This window comes from Pavona decussata, unplaced genomic scaffold, assembly GCF_977016875.1.
Source record: "Pavona decussata unplaced genomic scaffold, jaPavDecu1.1 SCAFFOLD_21, whole genome shotgun sequence".
Taxonomy (NCBI): domain Eukaryota; kingdom Metazoa; phylum Cnidaria; class Anthozoa; order Scleractinia; family Agariciidae; genus Pavona; species Pavona decussata.
In genome coordinates this window covers 2590275-2615386 of record NW_028145444.1, presented here as the reverse complement: position 1 = coordinate 2615386, position 25112 = coordinate 2590275, and the positions used below count along the sequence as shown (strand labels likewise).

The 25112-nt window shown below is 37.7% G+C and overlaps 1 protein-coding gene across 1 annotated transcript; it reads right to left on the bottom strand.

The window, feature by feature from the left end:
* Window positions 1–338: 338 nt before the first annotated feature.
* Window positions 339–20752, bottom strand: LOC146486216 (protein lin-9 homolog). The gene is made up of 26 exons (XM_085099468.1): window positions 20711–20752; window positions 20263–20295; window positions 18645–18694; window positions 17395–17472; window positions 16745–16773; window positions 16261–16291; window positions 14957–15001; window positions 13956–14044; window positions 12930–12993; window positions 12720–12781; window positions 11984–12065; window positions 11522–11597; window positions 10540–10635; window positions 9965–10002; window positions 9451–9545; window positions 8276–8315; window positions 7997–8031; window positions 7533–7570; window positions 7114–7157; window positions 6423–6503; window positions 5852–5932; window positions 5395–5439; window positions 4315–4418; window positions 3321–3390; window positions 2481–2575; window positions 339–1257 (listed from the first exon to the last, which is right to left on the bottom strand). The coding sequence occupies exons 1-26, from the start codon at window positions 20721–20723 to the stop codon at window positions 1158–1160; spliced, it is 1614 nt and encodes a 537-aa protein (XP_084955594.1). The 5' UTR covers window positions 20724–20752; the 3' UTR covers window positions 339–1157.
* Between the last annotated feature and the right edge of the window lie 4360 nt (window positions 20753–25112).

Sequence of the window (25112 nt, the reverse complement as noted above, 5' to 3'; positions counted from 1 at the left end):
GGTGTAAAAGTTCCAAGCGCGGCAAACACAGCCGGTGCTAAGCGCGAGAAAAAGAGTAATCGGTGTATGTGAAAGTTCCAAGTGCGGGAAACACAGCAGCCGGTGCCAAGCGCGGGAAAAAGAGTAAGAGCATGGTGTGAAAGTGTCACGTGCTGTACACACAGCAGAGGGCGAGGAGACGAAAACGAAGGGGGACTCCCCCGTCGTTTTCGTCTCCTCGCCCTCTCCTTCGCGCGTCTTTCTCTAGGAGCCTGGAACAGGCTATTCGAGAGGTGGCTTTGCTCACAGGCCTTAGTAACAAAGCCATACAAGAGATCCTTAAGACTAACCAAAGGCAATAATGAATACACTACTTTTATTCGATGTTTTTATCCTGTCCTTAGATTTGCCACAAGTAGACTTCTTATGTTATAGTGTTGAAAGTAAGCAAAGAGTCACGGAGTCGCAACTCCACGGAAACCGACTTTGAGTTTTCTAACAACTGCCGCAAATGCGTTTGAAGGGTAAGAATCATTCACACTGCTTTAGCCACCATCGTGTTCTAAAATCTTACAGCATATTTGGTGTTGCAAGGCGACAACGGTAAGAAAGCGGAAGGTTTTATAAAAACCGCCGTAATAACATTGAGCACCTAAGAAAATATGTAGCGACAAACCTTACATGCATGGATAGGTAATCTAAAAAAAAAAAAGGGAAAGGTAGTCTCACTGGGCATCAAACGCAATCGCAATTGGCCACCAAACGTCCAGATTTTTATAGGATGTTAAAAGCTAAAGGCTAAAGATTTTTCGGCCCCAGCGATTAGCAGATTCAATCGCCAATTTAATGTAATTTGCATGTTACAATTTGCCGGCCGATTTCTTTTTTTTGTTGGTGTATCAATGGGTAAAATCGACCTTCAAAACAATTGATGGCACTCAGGTCAGGTGCCGAAAATCCGGTCATTCGCGCTGCAGGAAAGAGCACCTTACAATGAGTAAAAGGCCACGTTTGAGAATCATGTACTTCTGTAAATTACAGACATAAGGAGATTGGATTTGATACACAATCAGATCACGTTCAGTTCGTGTCCTACTTAAATGAAATTGATGCTGATATCAAATGTTCAGTTCGTATTCAAGAAGTCTTGCTGCGCCAACTAGCAGAATGGTTGCTTCCTACGATGAACCAGCCGATGAAAAGGCGTGTAGATTGCCCATCTGGCTCAATCCCGACTGTATGTGTGCAACATGGATCTCTACATTGTTCTGAAAACAGCTGTAGAAGAAAACGAAAACAAGATCAGTTTTCAATTCTACATCTCATCTACATTTTTTGCAAATTTCCCGAAAGCAAGGTGTGTTTTGCATAGGTTGGTTTACACTAAATAGCCTTCACTTGAATAGTTTGGAACTGAGTTCATTAAGGGATTGGCCGTAGTGGTAATGTGCGACGGATTAAGACTGACAAATTAGTTATGCTAACACGAGTTGCACTAGTTGCAAAGCACGTGCTTGAGGTCAGTGTCAATTTGATACTTAACAAATCGACGGCAGTTTTCTATGGTCTATACTCTTATAGACCATAAAATGACGTCAAAAAATGTTCAAAACTCAAGTGGAACCACAAGCCGCAGGCGAGTGGTTTCACTGCCAAGTTTTGGACATTTTATGGCGTCATTTTATCGTCTATAAGAGTATAGACCATAGAAAACTGCCGTCGATTTGTTTTTTACAATAACATAGAAAAGTACGAGCGGAATTGGCAATTTTTATCGTTGAGAAAGCGCGCGCGTTACATTTGACGTCATTTTTATTGTCTGTACTCTTATAGACAATAGCTACGAGCCAATCAGCGCGCGGGAATTTGGACAGTTATTGTAAAATGTTTTTTTGGTTTCTGGGGAGCAGGGATGGCGCAGTGTTGATAGCACTCCCTCCCACCAATGTGGCTCGGGTTCGAAAAAAAAAATCACTTTATTTTATAAGTGTCAATGTCTTTAGCCCAGAGCACTAATTGGCGACACTTTCCAAATCGAATTGGAATTTAGAAGTGTTTTTTGAGGAGAGGGTAAAACTAGAGTACCCGGATACTGAAAACCTCTCGGAGCAAAGACGAGAACCAACAACAAACCCAACTCTGCTCCCTTTCTCGGACTCGGTTGAGTTTGTTGTTTGTTCTCGTCCTTGCTGTGAGAGGTTTTTCTCCGGATACTCCTGTTTTCCACTCTCCTCGAAACCCAGCATTTCCAAATTCCTATTCGATCTGAAGAGTGTCCCCATACTGTAAAGCGTATTTGATCATCTCGTCATGGAATTATGCGTTATACAAATTTACAAATTGAATTTTTAATTTAATTTTAATTAACGTTATTCTCCAGTGTTCCAGGTTACAATAATTCTGGCATGTTCAAGAATGTAAATAAAGCAAATGCAAATACGTCATGAACCAATTTACAAACCACCGCTGAACTCCAAACAGATCAAGTTCCTATATCTCACCTTATGTTTGAAGGGTCGATGGTTTTCTTTATTTCATCTACTGCATCGGACAACGATTTGAACTCAAAAGTGTTGAGATCATTCTCAGCTAGCGACTGAAAATTAAATCACAAGCAGTATTATTTTAAGTTTCAATACTATTCCAGGGATACATCTACCTTTCAAAATTTCTGTGGAACATCACTATCGCTGATTTATGGGAGATCCTAACGTCTCCAAGCTAGTGCCGTAGTCACTCCTAAAGTATTACGGAGTTTTAGCAACGACGACAGCGACGGCAGCGAAAACGTCACTATAAGTCGTCGCGACTTAATATTCCTACTCGCTTTAAATGTCAAACGTGGGTGAATTATTCTGGAGTTGAATTCTTGGAGACCGCACACAAGTTTAGAAAGAGAAAGAAAAATTCGTCGCCGTGTGTTTACGTCCTCCATAAAACGTCCATAAAGGAAATTCACGTCCTAGTCGTGCAGTGACGGCAAAGAAATGTACCAAAAAGTGTAAAGCACATGCAGAGTTGTTGCTTTGGTTATTAAGCCCATTTGCCTTTTTGACGTTCGCGCAGCCGTCGCCGTCGTCGTTGCTAAAGCTCCCTATGGTGTCACTTGTTGGCTAGACCGCGAGCGGTCGTCCTTTGTTCCTCAGAGCCAAGCGGGGCGCGCGAAAAGTTAAAATTATGCAAATTACAGGCAAAAAAAAACGAAGAGATGATTTTTTTCTTCGCTCAGGCTCCGCCCTCGTTCCTCGAGGCTTCGCCACTCGCTCCTCGCGCGTTATCGCATTTTACCGTGACGCAAAAGAAAAATAAGAAGACTGCTCGCAGTCTACTTGTTGGCATACCTTGATTTGAAGCATAAGAGACGTCAAACTGTTAACGATCTTCATTAATGGTTGGCTCGTAATTGCGTTCCTAAAAAAGGTAAAGGTGATACAAACAAAACAAATGATCAACCCTTAAAGCTCCAACAGTGATTAGCATCTAACCTCTCTTGACACTACCTCTCTTGGATCAAACAGGCAGGTAATGAGAATACAGGATATGATCGCAAAAGAGAAGACATCTTGACCGGCACTAAAACAAATGCTCCCATCTAATACCAAGAGAGATATATGGAGAATAGTGAAGAGATAGTAGGATCTATCATACGTAAACTGTCACTTTATAATCCTTTACTTCACCACGTAGTCCTACTTAACTTGCAGCTATCTTCCGCGGTCGTTTGCGATCGTCTTCGACCATGATTGGAGATGATCGCGGGAGACAGAACATGGTTCTGCCTTTTATAATCACCTTCGATCGACCGTGATTACGATGGCACAATGGCAATGATCACAAGCAAATCGAATATGTTTTGGCAGCTGATTTTGCTATAGTCTGGGATTCTGGAAACAAGTTTACGTTGCCTTCGTGGTAAATTGCAAATACGCTCTACATAATGCTAGAATGAAAACTATCAAAGGTGCCCTACTCGATCAAAAAGAAAGATGGTTATATTTTTGACATGAACTTGTGTCACATACCAACCTTGCAACTGACCTAGGTGATTATTCTGTGGTTAAAGAACCCGGGTTGGACTCCCATATTAGGGAAATCAGATTCGTCTTCGTCCTGAGCTCGTGGCATGCTGAATATCCTCTGCGTAGCAGGCGTAATCGGGGGAGGGGGGGGGGGGAAGGGGGGGGGGGCGAGAAGAAGTGGGAGAAGAAACCTTTCTTCCCTCGCTTGATCTAGCTCCTCCTCCCTATCCCCGATTACGGCTGAATACTACATCTGTATTACATTGTATTTTTATCATGAATATTTTGTACGTGTAACTTGTAATGCATTACATACAGGCCAACATTATTTTCTTGGACAACTCTTGCTGCCTCCTCGTCACACCGTCTCTTCACGCCGGTTGACGGATCCATGGATTGAACACCCTGATCTGGGGCAAGCTGGATGAAAGAAAAGGTATTAAACTTTAACCACATCTTCACTAACTGCACTAGAGAATGGAATAGGTGAACAAAACACCCATCTCAGGCCATTTATGGCTGACAATGGCTGGATTTTTGCCAGTTTCTTTAAAAGGCTGAAGCAATTAAGAGTATTCACTAATATCATCATCGTTATCTTCACGATCATCATCATTATCACCAGCATCATCATCGTCATCTTCACCATCATCATCATTATCACCATCCTTCAGCCCCTCTACCGGGATGCGTCGAACAACTTCGTTCCAAATTTCACACTACTCCTCCTTAGATGGGAGTCTATCACAGTGTTAACCCCAGAAATTCCTTAGGTAATGTTTAAAAAACGAACAGGAGTGTTTTACCGGGTTTAAAACCACAAGGCACAGCCGAGTGGTTTTAGACCCGATAAAACACGTGCTGCGAGTTTTTTGAACGGCTTCAAAAACATTCCTGGAAAAGTGTGTGTCAATAGAGTTCATAACAATTATGCTTTTGTAAACGTTGGAAATTAGCATACGAGAAAAACACCGCATACTAATGAGGAGTGTTTTATCAGCTGATAAAACACCGCATACTAATAAGCTGCACGTGATGTATCACTGCACGTGATGTATTATCGACCATTTGATAGGTCAATGGACTTATGAATTATTAATGAGTTTTTGAAGTTAATGGTTATGTCCCCACTTGGTGCCCGAGCACCAGGCACAAAATGAAAATGCGTGCACACAGGGAACTGGTGCCCACTTTAGTGTCCAAATACAAGGTCTCGACCGTGTACTCGGCCGGGCACGGGCACAGCATGGATACTTGCTAAAAGGGTGCGTTCACGTTAGTTCAACTTCCCAGGGAGAATTGGACTCGGGCATCGTGCTTGGGAACCAAGTGTGAACATAACCACTAACCTTCGCATGGAACCACCATTGTACCTTGGGACAACAAATGTACAAACCTGTTGGCAATATTCCTGAACTCCTGTTAAATACTCATTAAGATCCTACAAAATTTGAAGATTAAAAAAAAAACGGTAAATCCCTGATGCCAATGCGGTTTAACTTATTCATGTAGCAAATCAAACATGACATAATGGGACTCAAAATCAGACACTCCAAGGAATTCAAGACCCTTAGTTGATACTTCAAAGAGGATGTTATTCAGGGCAAGTTTTCATGAAGACTTTTTTAAACCTCTTCAAAACCCAACCCAACATGTTGCTCCAAAAAAAAAAAAAATGCACTAAAAATCATCTGCTCACTGTGTTAATGGATGGTGATTTTTATGGAACAATCTTGCATTCCTTTAACATCACTTTAGCTTTTATGTCATAATGAAGACAAAAGCCTTAACATTTCGCTTAGTCTTCTTTTCAGCATTGTATCAACAACATGAACAAAGAACAAACAACACACCCTGTTTAGTCGCTCTAGCTCCAGTACAACAGATGCATAGCGTCTTTGGAACTCCTTGTCAATCGGTTCTTGGTATGATTTCTAAGTAAAAGAGTAATTAATTAAATCAAAATTTGTCTATGCTTTAGTCTTTAAATACATAAGATAAAAAGCATGTGGCCGTGGCATTTATTGCGAGAGCTTACTTAATACAGACACCAGGTTAACGCAGACAGTTCTGTGTGTCCCTTTGGTTTCTGCGTTTCTACTGTACCAGTAACAGCTCTATGGCTGGTTAACATGGGGTGGACAACGATTGCCCAATTGCTGTAGAAAGTGATTAGGGAACGTAGAGTGATCAGATAGAAACAAGACAAACAGCAATTCAGTAACCAAGCAATCAAATACACTGAGATATTTTGTAATACACTGTAGCTTGGTTTTCCACATGAACTTAGAACTTATCTGACAACAGCTTACTTTTTGTAATGACAGATATTTGTGACGACCACTAATGAGCATAATTATAAAGACCAGCCTATACTCAACCTGCCTTTAAATCAATATTAAAACAATATTTTAACTGTCATACCATTTTCTCTGCCTGCGTATTCATGTCTCTCAACTTTTCAATACATTCTTTTTTCACCAACAAGATCTTCGATAGCCTTGTCTAAAATAAAGATAATATTCAAAGCCTGATTTAAAACAGTTTATCTGCAGTTTGTCTCCTAGGAACAACACTTACATTGAAGAATGCAACAAAATTTCTAAATCCAGGTTTGGATCATTTTCAGATACAACTTTTTCAATTACCTGAGTGCATAATTTGTCAAATTATTGAAGAGCTTGTTAAAGAAAAAATGCAGGGTAGAAGTGACAATTCAACCTTAGAATCCTTTCAATAATGTTTTGTAAGCATACATGTATAAGTTCCATTGATGTATTTAAAAAAAAAAAAAACTTCGCAGCTTAAATTCAACAAATTAGCTTCAGATTTTTGTCTAAAACTGAACCAAATCAAGCAAGGCATGAATGATTCCTTTGTTCTCTACTCAAACCCAAACATACAGAATAAACCAATCATCTGGCCCTATTTTGTTTAGTTTCACCATTTTTATTAAAAAAAAAACCTACATGGTAAAGATCAATCTTCAAATTCAGACCTTTAGGTAAAAAAAAATCATTTCTGACATGATTTTATAAGGAGCCTTTATGTCAAATTAAAACTTATTTGCTCTTGGAATAAGATGTTAAAATCAATCAATTAGCAATACACTTACCACAAGGATGAGAAATCTAATGGGAAAACCACCAAGTGTACCACCTAAACAACGAAAAAATATTATTTACAATGTTTCCTTGAAAGAAATCAATCAACTGAAAAAAACCCAAACAAACAATCAAGAACAAGAGCTTGTTTCATTGTACACAGTTGAAAACCATATTTCAAATTTAGCATGTGGCAAATGGTAAATATGAGACTTTGCAAGACGTTGATATTAGTTCTTTTTCTTCAAGCTGAATAATTTCTTAGCCTTGCAAGAGAAATCAATACTCTGTGACAGCTTCATGACAAAAATCAAGACTGTGAGACTTGTTGAAAAAGGACCTATTTTATTTGTGATACTTAAATCCAATGGAAACAGGCCTGGGGTTCTTAAGTTACACTACTTTAATCCAAAAATTAAATATCCATTACCTTGTCCCTGCTGGGTGATGGCATCTTGAAGGCGCAACCTTTCACAAAAGAATAATAAAACATTTTATTGGTTAGAATAAAACTATTAATAAAAATTAGTAGCAATCACAAGAGCATTCAAGTATCAATCTTTCACAATACCATGTTTAATAATAAAATTAAAATCTGACACAGATTACTATACATTCAGTCAATATTTTATGTACAAAATATTTACAGAAGGATTAAAATAATATTGATAATATAATAAAATAATAAAGAAGAGCGTATTAAGGAAGCCTAAAAAAGCTATAGAGCTTATTACAATAATAATATTAGGCTTCCTTGAACATCTAACACAATCCTGCTAATACTACTTAAAACTACATGTGATCATTGTGATCATTATTCATGTTAGTGTATACGGTCATGTACATATTGGTACAAACAGTTTGTAATATTATTTTGTATGGAAAAATGTTTACCTTCCAGGTGAAGCGCCTATGAGCGGGTCGTGAACCTGGCAAAATAAAACAGAAAGATGTTTGTAGCATAACCATGACCTCATCGATAACTCGCACTTTGCTTTGGCAGGTGTAACACTCAGTCAATTCCATGAAAGATTTGAGACCTAGGTACTAACTGTACTGTTTCACTACTGGTACACCAAGACAACAAAATGAATTTTGTCAAAATGTATTGCTACAGCTCTTATTTTTAAAAAAAAAAAATATAGCTAAATAAATAAAATGAAATATTCTTACAATACTTGGGCTGCTCAAGTCTGTACCAGCAGGAAGAAGCCTGGGAAAACAAAAATAGACATTGGTGAGCCACAGGACAGAGAATGTTTTTATGGAAAATACATGAAGATAAATTTATATACAGTCAACTCTCTTGTAAGCGACCACCCTTGGTCGCTTACAGGAAGCGACCACCCTTGGTCGCTTACAGGAGGTGGTCGCTTACGAGAAGTGGTCGCTATGAGAGAGTTGACCATAATTTTGTTTGTCTACAATGCAGGTGACCATACAGTGCTTCTCCAACCCTCTATATCACCTGCAAGGTCCGCAGACTGACTTGATGTCATAAACCAGTTGCAATCCCCTGTCCTGTCAAGAGTAGGTACAATGTTCTTTATTGACATCCTGGCCAAGTTGTCCAAAGAGCAGATACCTCTATCCAGTGGATAAATCATTACCCAGCCCCTAAAAACAATACAATTTATCCACTGGATAATGACTTATCTACTAGATAAAGTTATCCTTTATTACAGTTGTATTTTGTATTTTATTGGGGCCTTGGTAAAGTGATTCAGGGTAATCTCAGTTGTGGGCTTTTTTTCGAGTTAAATTTCTTTTAGGATCGATCCTTTTGTAGTTAAATTATTAATCTATATCTGCTATTTTTCAGAGATAAATCGTGTGATCCGATGATGTCTTCCTTACCCTCTGACTGAACTGTGTTTGCTGTGATGCAAATTGTAGAATACATTTATTGGCATGATCTATTCTCCCACGCTTCTCTTTATACAAAGTACATGAAGCCAAAACTCTCACCTGTACATGTCATTTCAATCCATCATTCTATTTTAGCTTTAGATTTTATTAATTCTTTATTGTTGTAGACTTTTTAGGTCTTACATTGTATTGAACGGATTCATTTTTGTAGATTTTTTAATTTTGTAGATGCATGTGCATTTTTGTAACAGGTCTCTTCTGGCTCATGATCACTGAATAAATGTAACAGTGTACATGTCTCAATAAATTTGATTGACTGACTGACTGACTGACTGACTGATTGATTGATTGATTTGGTACACTGATGTGAATGACTGAGTATAATAATATTATGGTCTATTACTACATGGCAAACTAATAAAACTTAAAAGGAAATTTTGCCCTTGGTTCAACCAAAATTGTTGAGACATTGTTTATACCTTGGAGGTGTGTATGCAGGAGAGAACGCTGCAGTTCTTGGTCTTTCCTTTTGTAAAAACGAAGATATTGGCATTGTATCATGCAGTTCCTCACTCTGAAACCAGCAAAACGACAAATAAGTAAATTACGTTACGTGTACGTTTTGGTGGCAAAATGTACCAAAGAACATGCAGAAGAAAAAAGATTACAGAGAAAGCAGTGAGGAATTAAGCCTTAAGAGAAAACCATAGGGCTTATTGGTGAGGTCATTAAGCAGATGTTGTGCCGATAACACTAATGACACAAATGATGGATCAGGGAATTAACTCTTCAGTGTATGTGATAATTGTACATGTACTAAGTGAACCTATTAATTTCACACTGAGCATTAGCCAGCTAGTAAGCAATGCTCAGTGTGAAATTCGTGAGTTCACTTAGTACATGTACAACAACATAAATGTACACTGAAGAGTTCTCTGATTCACCATTTAAGCAGAAAAGGCCATACAAAAAAGGGGCACTTTTTTTACATACCAGTACTTCATAATCAGGAACCGAATGAGTGCCAAGACCTAAAGTAAAAACAGTTTTAAGGCTAAAATAATAAACTGATGTCGATTTTTAATTACCAGTAAGATGATATATAAATGGCAAGAGTCTTTATCTATAACTTGGGACACAACAAAGACGAAGGAAAGTAAAAACCAAACCACAAAAAACTTTCAACCAAACATGTGCACATAATAAATTGTATGTGTTGTTCCAGGAAATATAATTGATCCTCCTTCCACAGAAGTTTTTTGGTTTGGACTGCCAACCACTCTGGAAATTCAAATTCAGCATTATGGTTCTCATTTAAACTTTGGCAGATTGGAACCCCCCCCCCCTCCCTTCCCCTGGGAATTTTTTGATTGTATGTGAGGGAGGTATGGTTATTAATTTTCTAGAAACAGACATTTCAATAACATTCTTGGCATATAAATTTATACTTTGGCCAGGGTCAATACACCTTTCCAAGAAATTGCACTCCTGGTAAACTTTGAGGGCTTCTCAAGACTTGCAAACAATACAGCTTTATCTATTATCCCACAGTAAATACTATTACCAACCTGGCCGGTCAAATGTGACCCTGTAGGAGTAATTGACAGTATCAACAGCATCAATTTGCCCAGTGAATAGTCCATCTTGGGGCTCATGCAGACGAGCTATTAATTAAAAGGGCAAGAAAACATTTTCTAATTTTTTTTGCTTTTGCTATGCATACTGTATTTTATTTGATTAACCGCCCACCTTCAAATAAATAATAAATATTAACCCGTTTATCCAAAATCCAACCACCTCATCAAGGCACCCAAAAACTATCTTTAACAGGGCCTCCCAAAACATTATTTTCTTTATAAATTTACTCTTAACCCACAACAAAATAACCATTCGAAATCTAAGGTGGCCTTAATGATAACAACCAACACAAAATATGCCAAAGTTATCTCTAGTTTTTAATCAGCATTTGGAAACTGGTTTCAAAGTTTTTTTGCCTAATCTTATTCCTGTTGCTTTCTAATGCAGTATCTTACTTTACATTTTCTTCCTTCAAAGCACTACAATACATTACTACAACCCATTAACATAACAGAATTTCCCAGGCCCATTAGAAGTAGTATATTCACAGGGTGCCATTGCAATCTTGGCAGGTCGCTTTTAATAATATTAACAGATTTCTGCAGCCTATTTTCTCCTATATGACTGTCTGTGTACTAGTGGACTACCACTACCACAAACTCTTAAGAGGACCTACTTGTTCAAGATAGAATTTTTGAAGGAGAGTTTTCAGGTGGCAAGTTGTAAAAGCTGTAAAAAATTATTCATTGCAAGGGGAACATGTTTTTTTGTTGAGAAATTCAACATGGTTGGAGTTCAAGTTTCAATATAAGAGAAACGGTTACTGCAAAAAGGTAAGGCCCCTAAAACAAACTAATGAAACTAGAAGTCACACAAATACCTCACTTTCGCACAAGAAATTACTTACAGTGTAAAAAAAATTATGTTTACAAACTTAAGATCGATAAGTACTGAACAACAAGTAATACAAACCTGTGACTTTTGTCCCAATAACTAAAGGGAGTGGAACCTCATCTGGTAAATCTTTGAACCTGCTGAGTTCACTGACCTGTTGAGATCAATCATCAAACACATGTAACTAGTCTGGCCAATTAGGATGTATTATTACATAATATTGCCTGGAAATTCTAGGGAGGAAACTTTGCTACATAAATTATACAATGCAAATTAACTGTGAACCTGATTACAAAATTTGTAACTAAAATTTGTAAATTATAAAAAGCCTTTCTACAATGTGATTATCAATAGTTAACTTGTTGCTGTAATTTGATCAATCACACCTATCCCAACTTACAACATAATTATTGGTCATGTAACAAAACAGCAACTCATAAGTATAATAATAAAAGCCTTCTGTTTCTCAAAAATTAAATACATTAAATTGATAGTGTGAAGTGAGTGAAAATGGAAAACATGAAGGAATGAAAGACAAACCTTTCGCTGTTGAAGCATCCGTATCTTTCGTCGCTTTTCTTCTAAAGCTTGTCGCTCTTCCAAGAAGAATGCAGGGGAACATCTGAAGACCAAACATTTATTTTATTTAAAATTAATTTCAAATAATGAATACTAGCTACTAGCTACATAATACACCTGTGCCAGTAATAATTTTCAGTATAATCCATTAAATATTACATGTATAAATTGTTGAAGGGGTTAGTGAAAGAACAACTCAGAAGTGATGACTTTCTTGGTTTGGTTTCATCCGAGAGGCATCTTAATCTTTGATAAAAATTAATTTTAAGGATTTACACAATTATTAAGTGAAATTTCTTTAACTACAGTATACACCATCATCATCATCATTGTTATAATTATCACTGTTATTATCTAACTATAAAAAATTGCGATAAAATATTTCTTAAAATCATTTTAAGATTAAAAATGACGGAGTTTTGACTGTCACATTAGCCAAACGTCATTATCAAGTCAAAATATGTTAGTAAGTTGCAGTCAATAAATAGTAAACAAAAAGCGGTAACATAAGAAAAAATTATGATCGCATAATGCTTAATAAATTTTATTATACAATAAATCAAAAAATGGCCTTCAACTGTGGTTTCACTCTATGTCCAAGAAATTGAACTTGAAATTCAGCTAAACTTTATCTGGGCTGTGATTTCATAGAAAACCAAGTATTTTGTGATATTCATACTTAGTAACTACTACCTACCTTCTTGGTTTACCCATAAGTCTTCTGACCTCCCTCCACTCTGCTCGGCGTAGTTTATGAGTCTAACAGACAAGAAAGACTGCATGAGTTAATACTTGTCGCATGTAACGTAAGTCAGTCATTACTGCAACTTCTCTCCATCAGACTGCAAAAAAAAGGTATTCACAACATTTACTGTAATGTGGAGTTTTAAACTTTGTTTAAACCAACCTTTAAACTTGGAAATGACTCCTTCAAACAAACGTGAAAGTCATTATCACCTTCAAATAAGACCCTGCAAAATAAGGTACATTCATAAGTAATTTATGAACTTCAAAAGGCATAAGAATAATTATGCGATAAATACAGGCAGCATAGTTTGAACAAAAATAATGTTCATCTTCAGAGATGTAAACCTCTGGAAGAAACAGATGAAATGCAGCAGAACCCAGATGCCCTGAGCGGCAATCACACCCAATCTCATGGTGGGTGCTCTAACCACAGAGGTACCAAGGCAAACACAGTGACCAAGCAATGGAGAGATTGAGAATTTAATTTACGGCAAATGGCAAACTGTAGAAACGACCAGGTGACCTTGTTTATCCTTCATTTGCCACTCGCTGTTTTCAGTTTCTCAGTAAAATTGTGTAGCATAAAAGGCCAGAATTGTTTTGCACAATGCTTATCTTTGTACTTATTATTTTAAGAAGACATAAACACGAATCTCAAGTTCCTCATCAGAGAAGTTACACGTTATTCTGATACGTCCTTGGTAGCTCAGTAATTCAAGAGCACCCACCATTTAATCATGGTATTATGGGTTATTATTGGGTTTCACCTCAGGGCATCTGATTTTTGCAGGATTTGTTATGTCTGAAATAAATAATAATTTTTTAATGGCTACCAAACCTAAAGACTTAGTCATCAAACGGTCACTGATGAAAATGTTTACATGTAACTTGCAGGGTTGGTCATATTAAAGAAGACACAGATGACAATTCATGTGAGTGCAGACTGAGGGATATAAAAAACAAGTTTAATTGAATCGTTGTCTAGCGTCAAGAAGAAGTGAAAGTACCTGCGGCCAGCTGAGTGGACAAATAAATCAAAAAGCCATAGAAAAACCTGCATGAGGTTACAGTGCCATCAGAGAATTTTATTGAAATCTGTCTTTGAATTCTCTAAGTAGAGAGAATGATGGAAAAGTATTTCAAGTGACAACAGGTGATGTCAAATTAATGTTGCTTTATTTGGTACCTGTCTAAGCTGGAGTAGAACCATTCAAAGTAGCACCACCGAGCTGCCTTGGGTAATTTCAACAGATTCTGTAGCTTGGCAAACGAAGCCTGAGGAAATAATCATAACATTTGTAAAATAAATATTTATACAAATTTTAACATCACATTAGCCGTATTCACATTAGAGGACGGGAAACTCGTCAGACGGGTAACCCATCTGACGAGTTTCCCGTCCTAGTGTGAATTCGCGTTGAAAAAGTTATCTGACTTACCGACATGAATTCACATTAGGACGAGTTTTTAGGACGGGTTAAGATGCCGAGGTACTGGTGTGAGATGTCCGTGGTTACCTAGCCAGCAGAAAACAGAACGCGCCTGGCTGTTTCTAGTATTTCCAAAGTATGCAGGCCTATATTTCAAACTGTCTCTTGGGCTCAAAGAAACGAAGCAATAATTTCCAATTTAAAAGTTCACTGGCGTCAAAGCATATCTTCCTTGAAAACCAAAACTTGAGGGCCATTGTTTCCAGAACGAGAGCAAAAGGCTCATCTCGGCTTTCAGGTGATGACAACACAGCGGCAAAGATGTTTGTCTGTTTGTCAGTCCAGGGTTTGTTTTTCTGCGTTTTAGAACGCTTCACCTTCTTCTTCAGCACCATTTTGTTTTCATAAAGTGCTCTGCTTTCGCTCTAGTTCCAGTCTAATCGGCGCATTTTCTCCTAAAACTCGACCTGGAAACCCATCTAAGTGTGAATTCATGATGCATTTTGACGAGTTTCTCGTCTAGTCGGGAAACTCGTCAACTCAGACGGATAAGTGGACGGGTAAATTTGGACGAGTTTCTCGTCTAAAACCCGTCCCGACCCGATTTCACACTAAGACGGGAAACTCGTCCCAGACGAGAAACCCGTCCAAGACGGGTTACTCGTCTCTAGTGTGAATTCGGCCAATCATGTAAATGCTTTAATTTGCACAACATCAAATGATGATAATTTATTATTTGTGATGACAACATTATTACCTTAGCAAGTTTCTTGTCTGTACCATTCCCCATCAAGTTAGCAACCTAGGTTTAAAATTAAAATTTCAAGCCACTTCTTTTGCGATAAAATTAAAGGCAAATTCATTTTCAGCAAATGGGCACAATGGGTTTAATTGTTACATCTTTTTCAAATATTTAGCAACTTGTTGATTATTATCTTCCCTCCCCCCAAAAAAATACCAATTATACATGGCAACAGTTGTTTTCTCAATGTAAAGAATGATGAATTAAACAAGAAGTTCTGCTACAAAAGGGCAAGCCCCTCCCTCATTTCACACCTTTGTGGGTATGAGATGCAAATTTTGCAACGTTCAGTCATGACAAGTTGTTGACTCAAATGTCCTCTGAAAAAATAGGCTTCAAAATTTCATAATGTCACCACCACGATATAAGAACAATATTTGTAATTTGAAAAACAGCATTTATTCCTGTTAACAAAGCCAATTTTACCGGTAAAGGCCGTAAAAATACAAATGTTGTCAGTCAGTTGTTTATGCTCTGATAGTTGATTAACAACTGAAGGTGACAATGGCTAGGCCAGGCCCCTTTTATACAGGAACTTGCTGTTTAAGGACAGTGCCTACTAATTCAGAGGTATTTTTGCACAGTTTATGACTATGCGGGAAAAGCAGATCTTAGCAAGGGCTATTGGAATCCATACAGAAAATTGGGGGTAGCCATGCATTTTTTAGCCTCAAAAGAGCTAAAATACAAAGCAATGTATGGCATTTTTCCAAATTGAAGATTAATAATTTATCTCTGAAAAATGCACGGTTACCCCCAATTTTCTTTCTAGATACCAAGAACACTTGATAAGTCCTGCTTTCTCAGCATAGTTTTAAACCATGCAAAAATATCCCTATATCAGTAGGCACCTCCCATAGGAAAGTTGAATATCTCGAGATGCACACAATGTACGTATGTGTAGTAACAAAAGTAGGCACTTATTAAATATGATAATAATTTATGGTAGGAAAATGTAACTAGATAAAAAAAAGATAGTTACCACTTTGAAATGACTCTGAGACATTGTTATGCTAAGACCAATCAGTCAGAAGATTAAACCAAGAGAATACCACAAGCTACCTAGATTATTACCATATGACTGTACTACAACTTCCAGTTTTTCCATCTTGAAACTGATTGGTTTTACAATAATATTATTGTACTGACTGAGGTTGCCATGGGTACCTCCCCCATTTGCCTTTTTGCTCACACTGTTGCTATTAGTGACTTTGCATCTCCCTAATGCCTACTCGTCTGATAAGTTAACAGTTACTTACCATAGATATATTCCTTAAGCTTGCCAACCTCCTGACAGGAAAAACACATTTGAATTAAGACTTGGTGATTGATACATACTACTGATACCATCAAACAAATTAATACAATTTGGAATCAAAATAATGTTAACTTATACTGTAGCTCTATATTTTGAATTAGGGATAAATACTGAAGTGTAACCATTTAGCTACCAAGTAGCAATCTTGTGCCATGTAGTGCTGTTTATTATGCTGTACAAGGTTGTTCTACCTTTTAAAGTCTGTGTATGAAATCCTAAAATATGATCATTCAGATTTAAAGATACTGAGCAGTACTTTCCTGTGGTGTTGTTTATTATGCTGTACAAAGTGGTTCTAACAGAACTGTTGCATCTGTGGATAAGATCCTACATGTGAAGTGAAACTATTCAAATTAAAGCTACTGAGCACTACTTTCCTGTAGGATTCAGCATATAACTGCAGAAAGAAAATACAGAGAACAAACCTTGATCGTGGTGTTGACAGCGAATATTCCTTCAAAAAGAAAACACAAGTAAGAAAAAGATCTCATCTTTGCATACATAAAAGTTTTCATCAATAAGCATTTTTTTATCAAATATTATTTGGAAATTTTGCAGCTAAGGCCCAGTTCAGATGCCAAACTTTTCATGAGCAAAACTTAATTCAAATTAAGGTCGGCCCAAATCACGGAAATCCCGCCTTTTGATTCAGACGCCAAACTTAATTAGCCGCACTCAATTATTTTACTTGAAGCAAAAGCAATTGAAATGTCAGCGTTTTTTTTAATTTTTTTTATTTTTTATTTTTTAATTTGAAATATGTTATAATAATTTATTTATGCATTAGGTTCGGCTCATGAAAAGTTCGTTGTCTGAATTAAAGCCGTTCCAAAGCCGAAATTCCCGGCTGAGCCAGGTGTTCCAAATTGAATCAGCCGTTCTCAACTGATTCAGACACCGAACTTTTCATATGCTTAATTTGAGGTATTACATGTAGGTTCGGCTCATGAAAAGTTCGGCGTCTGAACCAGGCCTAAATTTTCTGTTCTGCTATATACGTGTATCATAATATGATGATGATATTCTCTGTTTTCAAACGAGCAAACTTTCCCCAAAACAATGGTTATCAATCTACCCCTTCATCTGCACCACCGTCTTGTTCTGTATCTTCCACGCTATCATCAAACTGTCGGGTTCTTTTCTTTGAACGTGACTGAAAGGTAAACAAGCTATGCTATAACTAAAACTTTCATAACAACATTTAGTTCTCACATGTAAATCTGACTACAATACAGCTTAGAAATGACCACAATGTAGCACTTCACATGAAGACCTGTATATGTTGTGGTTCAATTTTCATTTCCTTTGTTTCTGTTTATGGTAATGTATGATAATGAGTATAAAACAAAAACAAAAAAAATATATTGAACCAAGGATAAAATTGAACCACAACATCAACAGGTCGTCATGTGAAGAACCAAGGATAAAATTGAAGCACAACAATGACACCTATAGTCTAAAGATTATCTGAAATCCTTTCCCCATCCTTCACTACAGTACTTATGGAGTTGAATGAATGACAAAAGGAAATCAAATGATTACAGTTATAGAGTAAGTCTTCACTTTCATCACAGAAATCATCAGAATGCTACTGAATGTACTGAGTGTATTTCTTGACACCCTTCCAGTTAATTTTCTCTTCAACGGTCATTTGGCGACGAACCACTGACCGCTCTTGACAACTGTCAGGCCACCAGGACCAAAATTAACTTCCAGTCACCATGGCACTTCTTCATACCATGGCACCTCTTCTCCTCTCTTCACCCAGGTGTATAAATGGGTACTGGCAACATACTGCTGGGGGTAACCCTGCGATGGACTAGCATCTCATGCAGGGGGGGGGAGTAGCAATACTCCTAGTTGCTTCATGCTACAGAAACTGGGTTAAGCTCCAGCCATGTGGGCCACTAAGGCTCGTAGTGTGACTTTACTTTTTCCTTAGCCATGGCACCTAAAATGGTTGCAACTTGGAAGGTTGTTGACTGAGCTTAAAATTTACCATTCTCACAATTTTCAAAGAAGTGTGTTGTCTCATAAAACAAGTTTTGTTCGACAAACTGGACCGCTTCAGATCCTCAAAACATTTATCATAGAAGAGGTGTCACAGAGTAAGTTGCATTACTGTTCAAACGGGATACAGAAGGTCAGTGTATGGATCGATCAATCAATTGATTGATTGATTGATTGATTGATTGATTGATTGATTGATCCATACTAGCATACGTTTACTAAATTAAAAATTAAAAACCTGAAATTGGGCATCACTGTACTCTATCTATTCCTTTTTTCTAAAAGCAGAGGTCTGTTCTATGTATATCTACATACCGGGGTGTTTCGCTTCGAAGGAGAACTGAATGGAGACTGTGTTCTGATTCCTATAGAGACACAATTGCAGTGATTAGTTTGTATCTTCTCTTTACTATCTCAGAACAAATTCGAGGAGGAGGTAAGGAGAATTGAAAACTTCAGCATTTTAGGAGAAAGTTTGTTCAAGGTTACCATGAGAAATGCCAAGGAATACATTACAATTGACACCTTCGTTATTCTATAAAAAACTAAATCAGCTTATGAACAACCAGGCCAAGAGGTCACCGTTACAACTGGTAAACCCCCGTTTCCATGGCAACCAGAGGATGATACATCTGTTGCTTCTTTCACTCGTAGCTAGTTTGAAAACGGGTTTGTCTGAATTTCGCGCGGTAAAATTTCGCTATTTTTTGTGTAAAGAAGAGAAAAACTCCAAAGTATATCCTTATAAAGTCAAAACAAATTCTGTACATACGTTTGGCCAATTCCTGCAATTTTCGTTTTTGCCATTTATTGCAGTTGTGCATGTATAATTCTCCCGTCGATCTTTTAGAGTACAAATACCAACTAAATCCTAACATTGAGCCAAGTTTTAGAAAAATTAACCAGGGAAAACTCGTTAAAATAGCCTTACTTTTCAGGCTAAAACTGGCCTTTTTTTCGCGCGCCAGCATAATGAAAATTCACGTATCAGTTAGAAAACTGCGCGCGCTCGCGCCATTTTAGTACCCAGTCGCCGCGTTACAAATAACTGTCTGGAGTCACCTTAAACATCAAGGCATTTCATCTTTGGTGATAATTCCCTTTATTCTTATTATATGACCTATACGCCTGAAGAAGTAGAGATACTGTAAGGAGAATTTAGATGCTGAACATGATTGAAGTTTATGAAAAATTATGAAGTTAACAATTATCCAATACTGACGAGCCACCTCACTACTTTCTTTATACTACTTTAAAAGTGGCCCTGTATTCTGTAGTTGTCCCTCTCCTCCCACCCCTTCTGAACCAAAAAAACAGGAAGATTTCCACAGTCCCATACATTACTCATGCACATATTTTCTGACTCAAGCATTATTCAAGAGGGGTGTTGTTATATCTTATACCTGCCAACTTTTTCTGAGCTTGAGATTTTTGTCTCGTTGTGACCAGGATTTCTGAAAATGCCCGAGCCACTTCCGAAGACTTTCGAACGTTGCCGAAAATGTCCGACGATATTCCGACGACCTTTGAACACTTACGATTCAAACAGATTGTAGACATTTTAAAGCTTTTGCGATTGTTATAAGGAGCAAAGAAATAATACATAACAAGTCTGAAATGAAATGAAGGTTTTTTAGAACAACTCGTCCGGATTTGTGAGTCAGGCGTGAGAAATTGGCCTAGATGCATGAGATCGATGTCTTTAGTCCACAGGCGTGAGACTCACGCATAATGCGTGAGAGTTGGCAGGTATAATATCTAATAGGGTAGAATGGAATAGTTGAGTACATATTTAATGTTGAGGGTGTGTGGTAATCTCTCCTAAGGAACTCATAAAAAGCATAATTATAAAATGGAGTTAATCTGAAAAATTAAGCTTAAATAAAGCTAATACAAGGATGGGAAAAACAAAACAGTGATTGATTTCATTTACCTCGCAAGCTCACCAAGGCCTCTGCAGAAGTTTCTATAATAACAAAAAATTAAATAATGCTTTTTTAGACATGCACAAATTATCTAAATTTAAGTGTGATCTGACTCAAGATTTCCTACATTTGATGAGCATAGGGATGTGAAAATCATTAAAGGTGTAAGATCCTATAACGATAAAAATATAACACATCTTCCGGCGGAGTAAAGCTCAAGTTAATCTTACACGAACCGTAACCTCGAACATTTTTATATTGCTTGCAATAATCGACCACGAATTACGATATCGATCAGAACGCTCTTTTCAGCTAAAAAATACTTCTACCATACGCATTATTGCCAGATGCATATAGTAAAAAAACTTTTAAATACTAATCATTTCTCGTCATTTTAAAAAAAAGACAGCTGTATAAACCGGCTAAACACAAAACTCAAGCATTTGATTACCATACCTTCCTCCGCCATTTTGTTTTCTCCGGGCGACGCGCTCTTTTTCAAAGCACACGACCGTTTGGCATGCTGGGTAATCTTTCCTTCCCTTTCTTTCTTTCTTTCTTTCTTTCTTTCTTTCTTTCTTTCTTTCTTTCTTTCTTTCTTTCTTTCTTTCTTTCTTTCTTTCTTTCTTTCTTGTTTTTTATTTATTTATTGATTTTTTTTTTCGTTGTTTGCGGATGCAAAGATCAGATTTAGCAATGGTGGCAGGTACACACTGCTGAGAAGAGGTCACGCGGGCGAACGAGTGAATTCCTCTTGTATATATCACGTCACCGTTTTCCTTCAAAAGTTTAATCTTAATCTTCTTCAACAAGAAATAGTATGAAATTATTCTTTGCGAAGCAAGTTGTACCCGTTCATAATTTTGGGTATGTTCGTGTTGATATCGTGTCTCCTTTGGAAAAACTGTTTTCGTACTTTCGATAATATGTCCCTTTGATATAATTTTCTTTGAATGGTGAACTAATCACAATGCGGTTACTGCATGCGTAATATAATTTTTGTCTGTTTTGAAGATCATACGGGGTTCTGGAAAAGCTTTTACAAGTTGCGTGAAAATTATACTTTTTGACACAAATTGGTGGCCAGGTAGTCTCCCTCGCAGCCGTTTTTTGGGCTGTCACGCAACGCTCCCCCCAAAAGAAGCTTCTTTTGCGGGGAGCGTTGCGTGACAGCCCAAAAAACGGCTGCGAGGGAGACTAGTGGCCAGGTTGTTGCCTGCTGAAAGGTTCAAGAGGGTGTTTCTGTATTGTCCCATTGAGAAAATGGCGTCTTCCAGTGTAAAAGATGAAAATGAAAAGGCGTACCGTCAGTGGAAATTGAAGGTTTACAAAACATAAACTTGTTATGATAGGATCGTGATGTGTTTTTGGCAACCGGCGCCAGGACAAGCTTTCCTCTTGAACAAGGTAGAATTTGAAAAAAAAAGTCGAGTTTTGAGTTTGCGGGGAATGGTTAGCACTAATTAAGGTCACATTGAACATGCAACAGCGTTTCCTAAACTAATTGTTAAAATTTGGAACAGTGCTACTGAATTAAGAAATTTGCTACCCTCAAGCCACCAACTTGCAATTGATTTCAATAATTATCTGTTGTTGTGGTTGCCTATTTTTTTTTTATAAAGAAAATTAGTAACTTGCCGGAAGAAATTAAGAGCCTAGATGAGACCGGGGATTTTTCAGAAACCTACTTGAAGTTGCATTGTACTCGTTTTTATATCTATATGAACCTTGTTCCAAGGCTTTTTTCCTTGTAATCTGGGAACGAGCCGGTTGTATCAAAATAAAAGGCCTTTCAGATATAAAGAACCTTGAGGCTGAGATTAACTAAAAGTTAAAGAACACACTAAGAACATTACCCAGGCTGAGAGTCAGTTAAGAACGCTAACATTTTCATTTTGACCAAATATTTTTACAACGAACAGTATAAATACCGATACACCACATCACGTCCGCATATATTTATTGAAATACTATAACAGGTAACTTAAAAACGTCTTGAGAATATTTTCAGGCTCAAATAGACCTTTGTCACTTGGCGGCCATCGGTTGATTCTCAGAAGAATAAAGAGCTTTGTTTTTCACGGCAAGCCTCGCCCAGACGCGAATTCAGTGCGACGGGTTTGCCAATTGACGTGCAAAACCAAATTAAGCGGTTTTTATTCTCCTGGCGGACTCAACCGTAGCCACCGAGTGACAAAGGTCTATTGCCAAAAACATGAAAACGTTCTTAAGACGTTCTTAGACGTTCTCAAAAAAAAGGAAAGTGTACGGCAGCCTTTTCCCGAAACTAGCCTGCGTAGCATTAGCGTTTCCGTACGCGTCGAGATTTTGTGTGTTGTTCGGTTTTTTGACCGCGCAGAAATTGTGACGTAAGCGACTGAAACGGAGGAGTTTCATGGACGGCTGTTTCAGCCTTATTCAGGCCTCATCAGCATGGCATAGCCGTCGGGCGCCGAACGACCCGAAGACCGTGTTATGCCATTTGGCACATTTACTGCAGAGGCGGGCCGTGCAAAAGCACCACCGCTATCCATGTAGTGTAACTGTCGTCGGGATTGTACCCGCCAGTTTTCAGATGGTTTATTATACTCCAAGTGTCAGTCAAAGCTTTAATAAACGCCGAGTTATGGAGGGGGAACTTCCCCGCCCCTGCCGGCCCCGGTCTAGATAGGGTTAGCTCCAGACTGTCACTGAGACAACCATGAGATGTATTCCATAATGGGGTTATTTTCAACTGGCAACAATAATTAAAAAGTTAAATCCGTTTGTAGAAAAAAGATGGAATCAGGGCGCCAGAAATAACTATAAAGAGCTAAGCAAGTCGCCGGTGCTTGATGTACAATAGTTAAATCTAGTTGGTCAGGTAATTAACTAATTAATAAATCAATTAATAAAATTGTAGACTGAGTCAGTCTGATAAAATTGATCAACAAACGAATCGTTTCGGTTTAAAATCTACTGGGAAAAACATTACCCACTTCAAACTGAATTTGAAGACCGGAAATTAAACTAGCTTTTCCTTTCGCAACGCTGATAAACTAATCACTTTTGTTTTCGGAAGGGCAAGGGAGGCCGGTCAACATTTCGGGAAGCCAACAGCAGTTCATAAATCTGGAGAATAAAATTCCTTTCCCTGAAATTTTCAGTGAGCAAAATCGACCGCATCAAAATTAAAAAAATCGTGGTTATTAAGAGCTCGAGGATAGCTTTCTTTTGCAGCACATCACTAATTATATATAATCAACCTCGTTCCTAGAGCTTTTTCTCCCAATTTTACAAGGGAAAAGCCGTGGGAATGAGGTTGATTTCTAATTAGAATATTTTTGTTGTTTTTACAGAGGAAGCAAATGCTGAGACCAGGACCGAGTTGTTCAAAACCCGATCAAGCTTATCCTGGGTCAAGGTGAACTTTGATTCGAGTATATTTACTAATCCTTAAGGATTTCTCCAAAAGATTTTTGCCCCTCAGTTTTGCCTTACTGACTTTTCTTCACCATCAGATTAAAATGAGTCTCAATTAAAACCATCCTTAATGAGTGAGTTCAGGAAAACCTCGGTTATTTTTTAATCGTGGATCAGAGCGTTAATGGGCTTTCGCACAACCTTGCCCTCGTGCTTATTCTGCCTTCCGGATGAAATCGCTCACTTGTCCGCTGTGAGTTCCTTCCCACGCAGTTTGTCAGACGCGTGCAGTTCCGTTGTAGACAAAGAGAACTCGGTGTTTTCCGGGAGTTTACAAAACACAAATCAAAAATAGCTTCCTATATTCTGTTTTGTCGACTCAGACAGTCCTGGAGCCTGGCAAACCGTTATAATGCCCACACGAGCTCCTACCCCGGTGAAAATCGTACGTTCTTCAGGCTTTTTAAAAAGGATAGTTACTTGTACTAAGAACAGTTTAATCTGTTCATTAGCTGAATTTTTGAGCCGTCGGAAAAATTTAGGGCAGAGAATCCTTACAACCGTTAACATGCTAATATTATCGCCTTATTTCCGCACTAACGGCATGAAACGACATGTTTTGGTCCCTTCGAAAACAAAGGAAATAATCATATCCTGTTAGGAATGTCTGAGGTGATTTTTCTCCAGAGATAAGTCTAGTTTTTCATAACATTTGAATCCAAATTTTCTGAGGTGGCCAAGAACAGATATTCACCGAAAAGTATCGTTGGGATTCCTGTGACCACCGCGCTGCTATGACAATCGGTTACGATATGATTGCCCGGCCTCCTGAGAAAATTTTTTTTTTTTTGAGTCTTTAATCTCTCTTATAGTTCTACCTTAAGTCTCGTTGTATTTTGTTAAATTTACATTGGTAATACCATGCACGGATGAGCACTTATCACGAAAAATAAAGCAGTTCATCAAAACAATTTAAAAGGCGTACGGCTCATGTCGAAATTCTCCACCTGTCTTTCCATAATCAGTTTTTTTCCTAAATTACGTTTTTATCCCGTTCTTACTCAGGACTAGTCATTCTAAAAACTTATTTTACCTGTATAATGACCACTGTTTAATTTATTCCAATCACGATATACGGGATAGAATTTTGATCATTTCATAGTTCGTGATGCGGTGACTTGTGTCTCCGCCAAAGGGCTTAGAAAATTATGACCGTACAAGACAGATTTTGCTACCGGTATTTTGTGAGCGGTCATTATTGAAAATCAGCTAAAATTTTAGAACTGGGCGGTACTATTTTGTCTACTTCTATTTAAAGGACGACTTTTTATTTTAGTTTGTGCACTAAAAACATTCTCAAAAAAAATATTCTTCTTTTTCAGTATTCTCAGCTTGCTTTTTCCTGTCGATTTATTCTTGGCTGCGGGGCATGCTGATTTAGTAACTAACTGCTAAT

Coding starts and splice junctions, on each gene's coding strand:
- LOC146486216 (XM_085099468.1), bottom strand. Junction 4,419..5,394: donor TTCAGGAATATTGCCAACAG/GTTTGTACATTT, acceptor TCTTTCATCCAG/CTTGCCCCAGATCAGGGTGT. Junction 2,576..3,320: donor CTCTTATGCTTCAAATCAAG/GTATGCCAACAA, acceptor TTTAATTTTCAG/TCGCTAGCTGAGAATGATCT.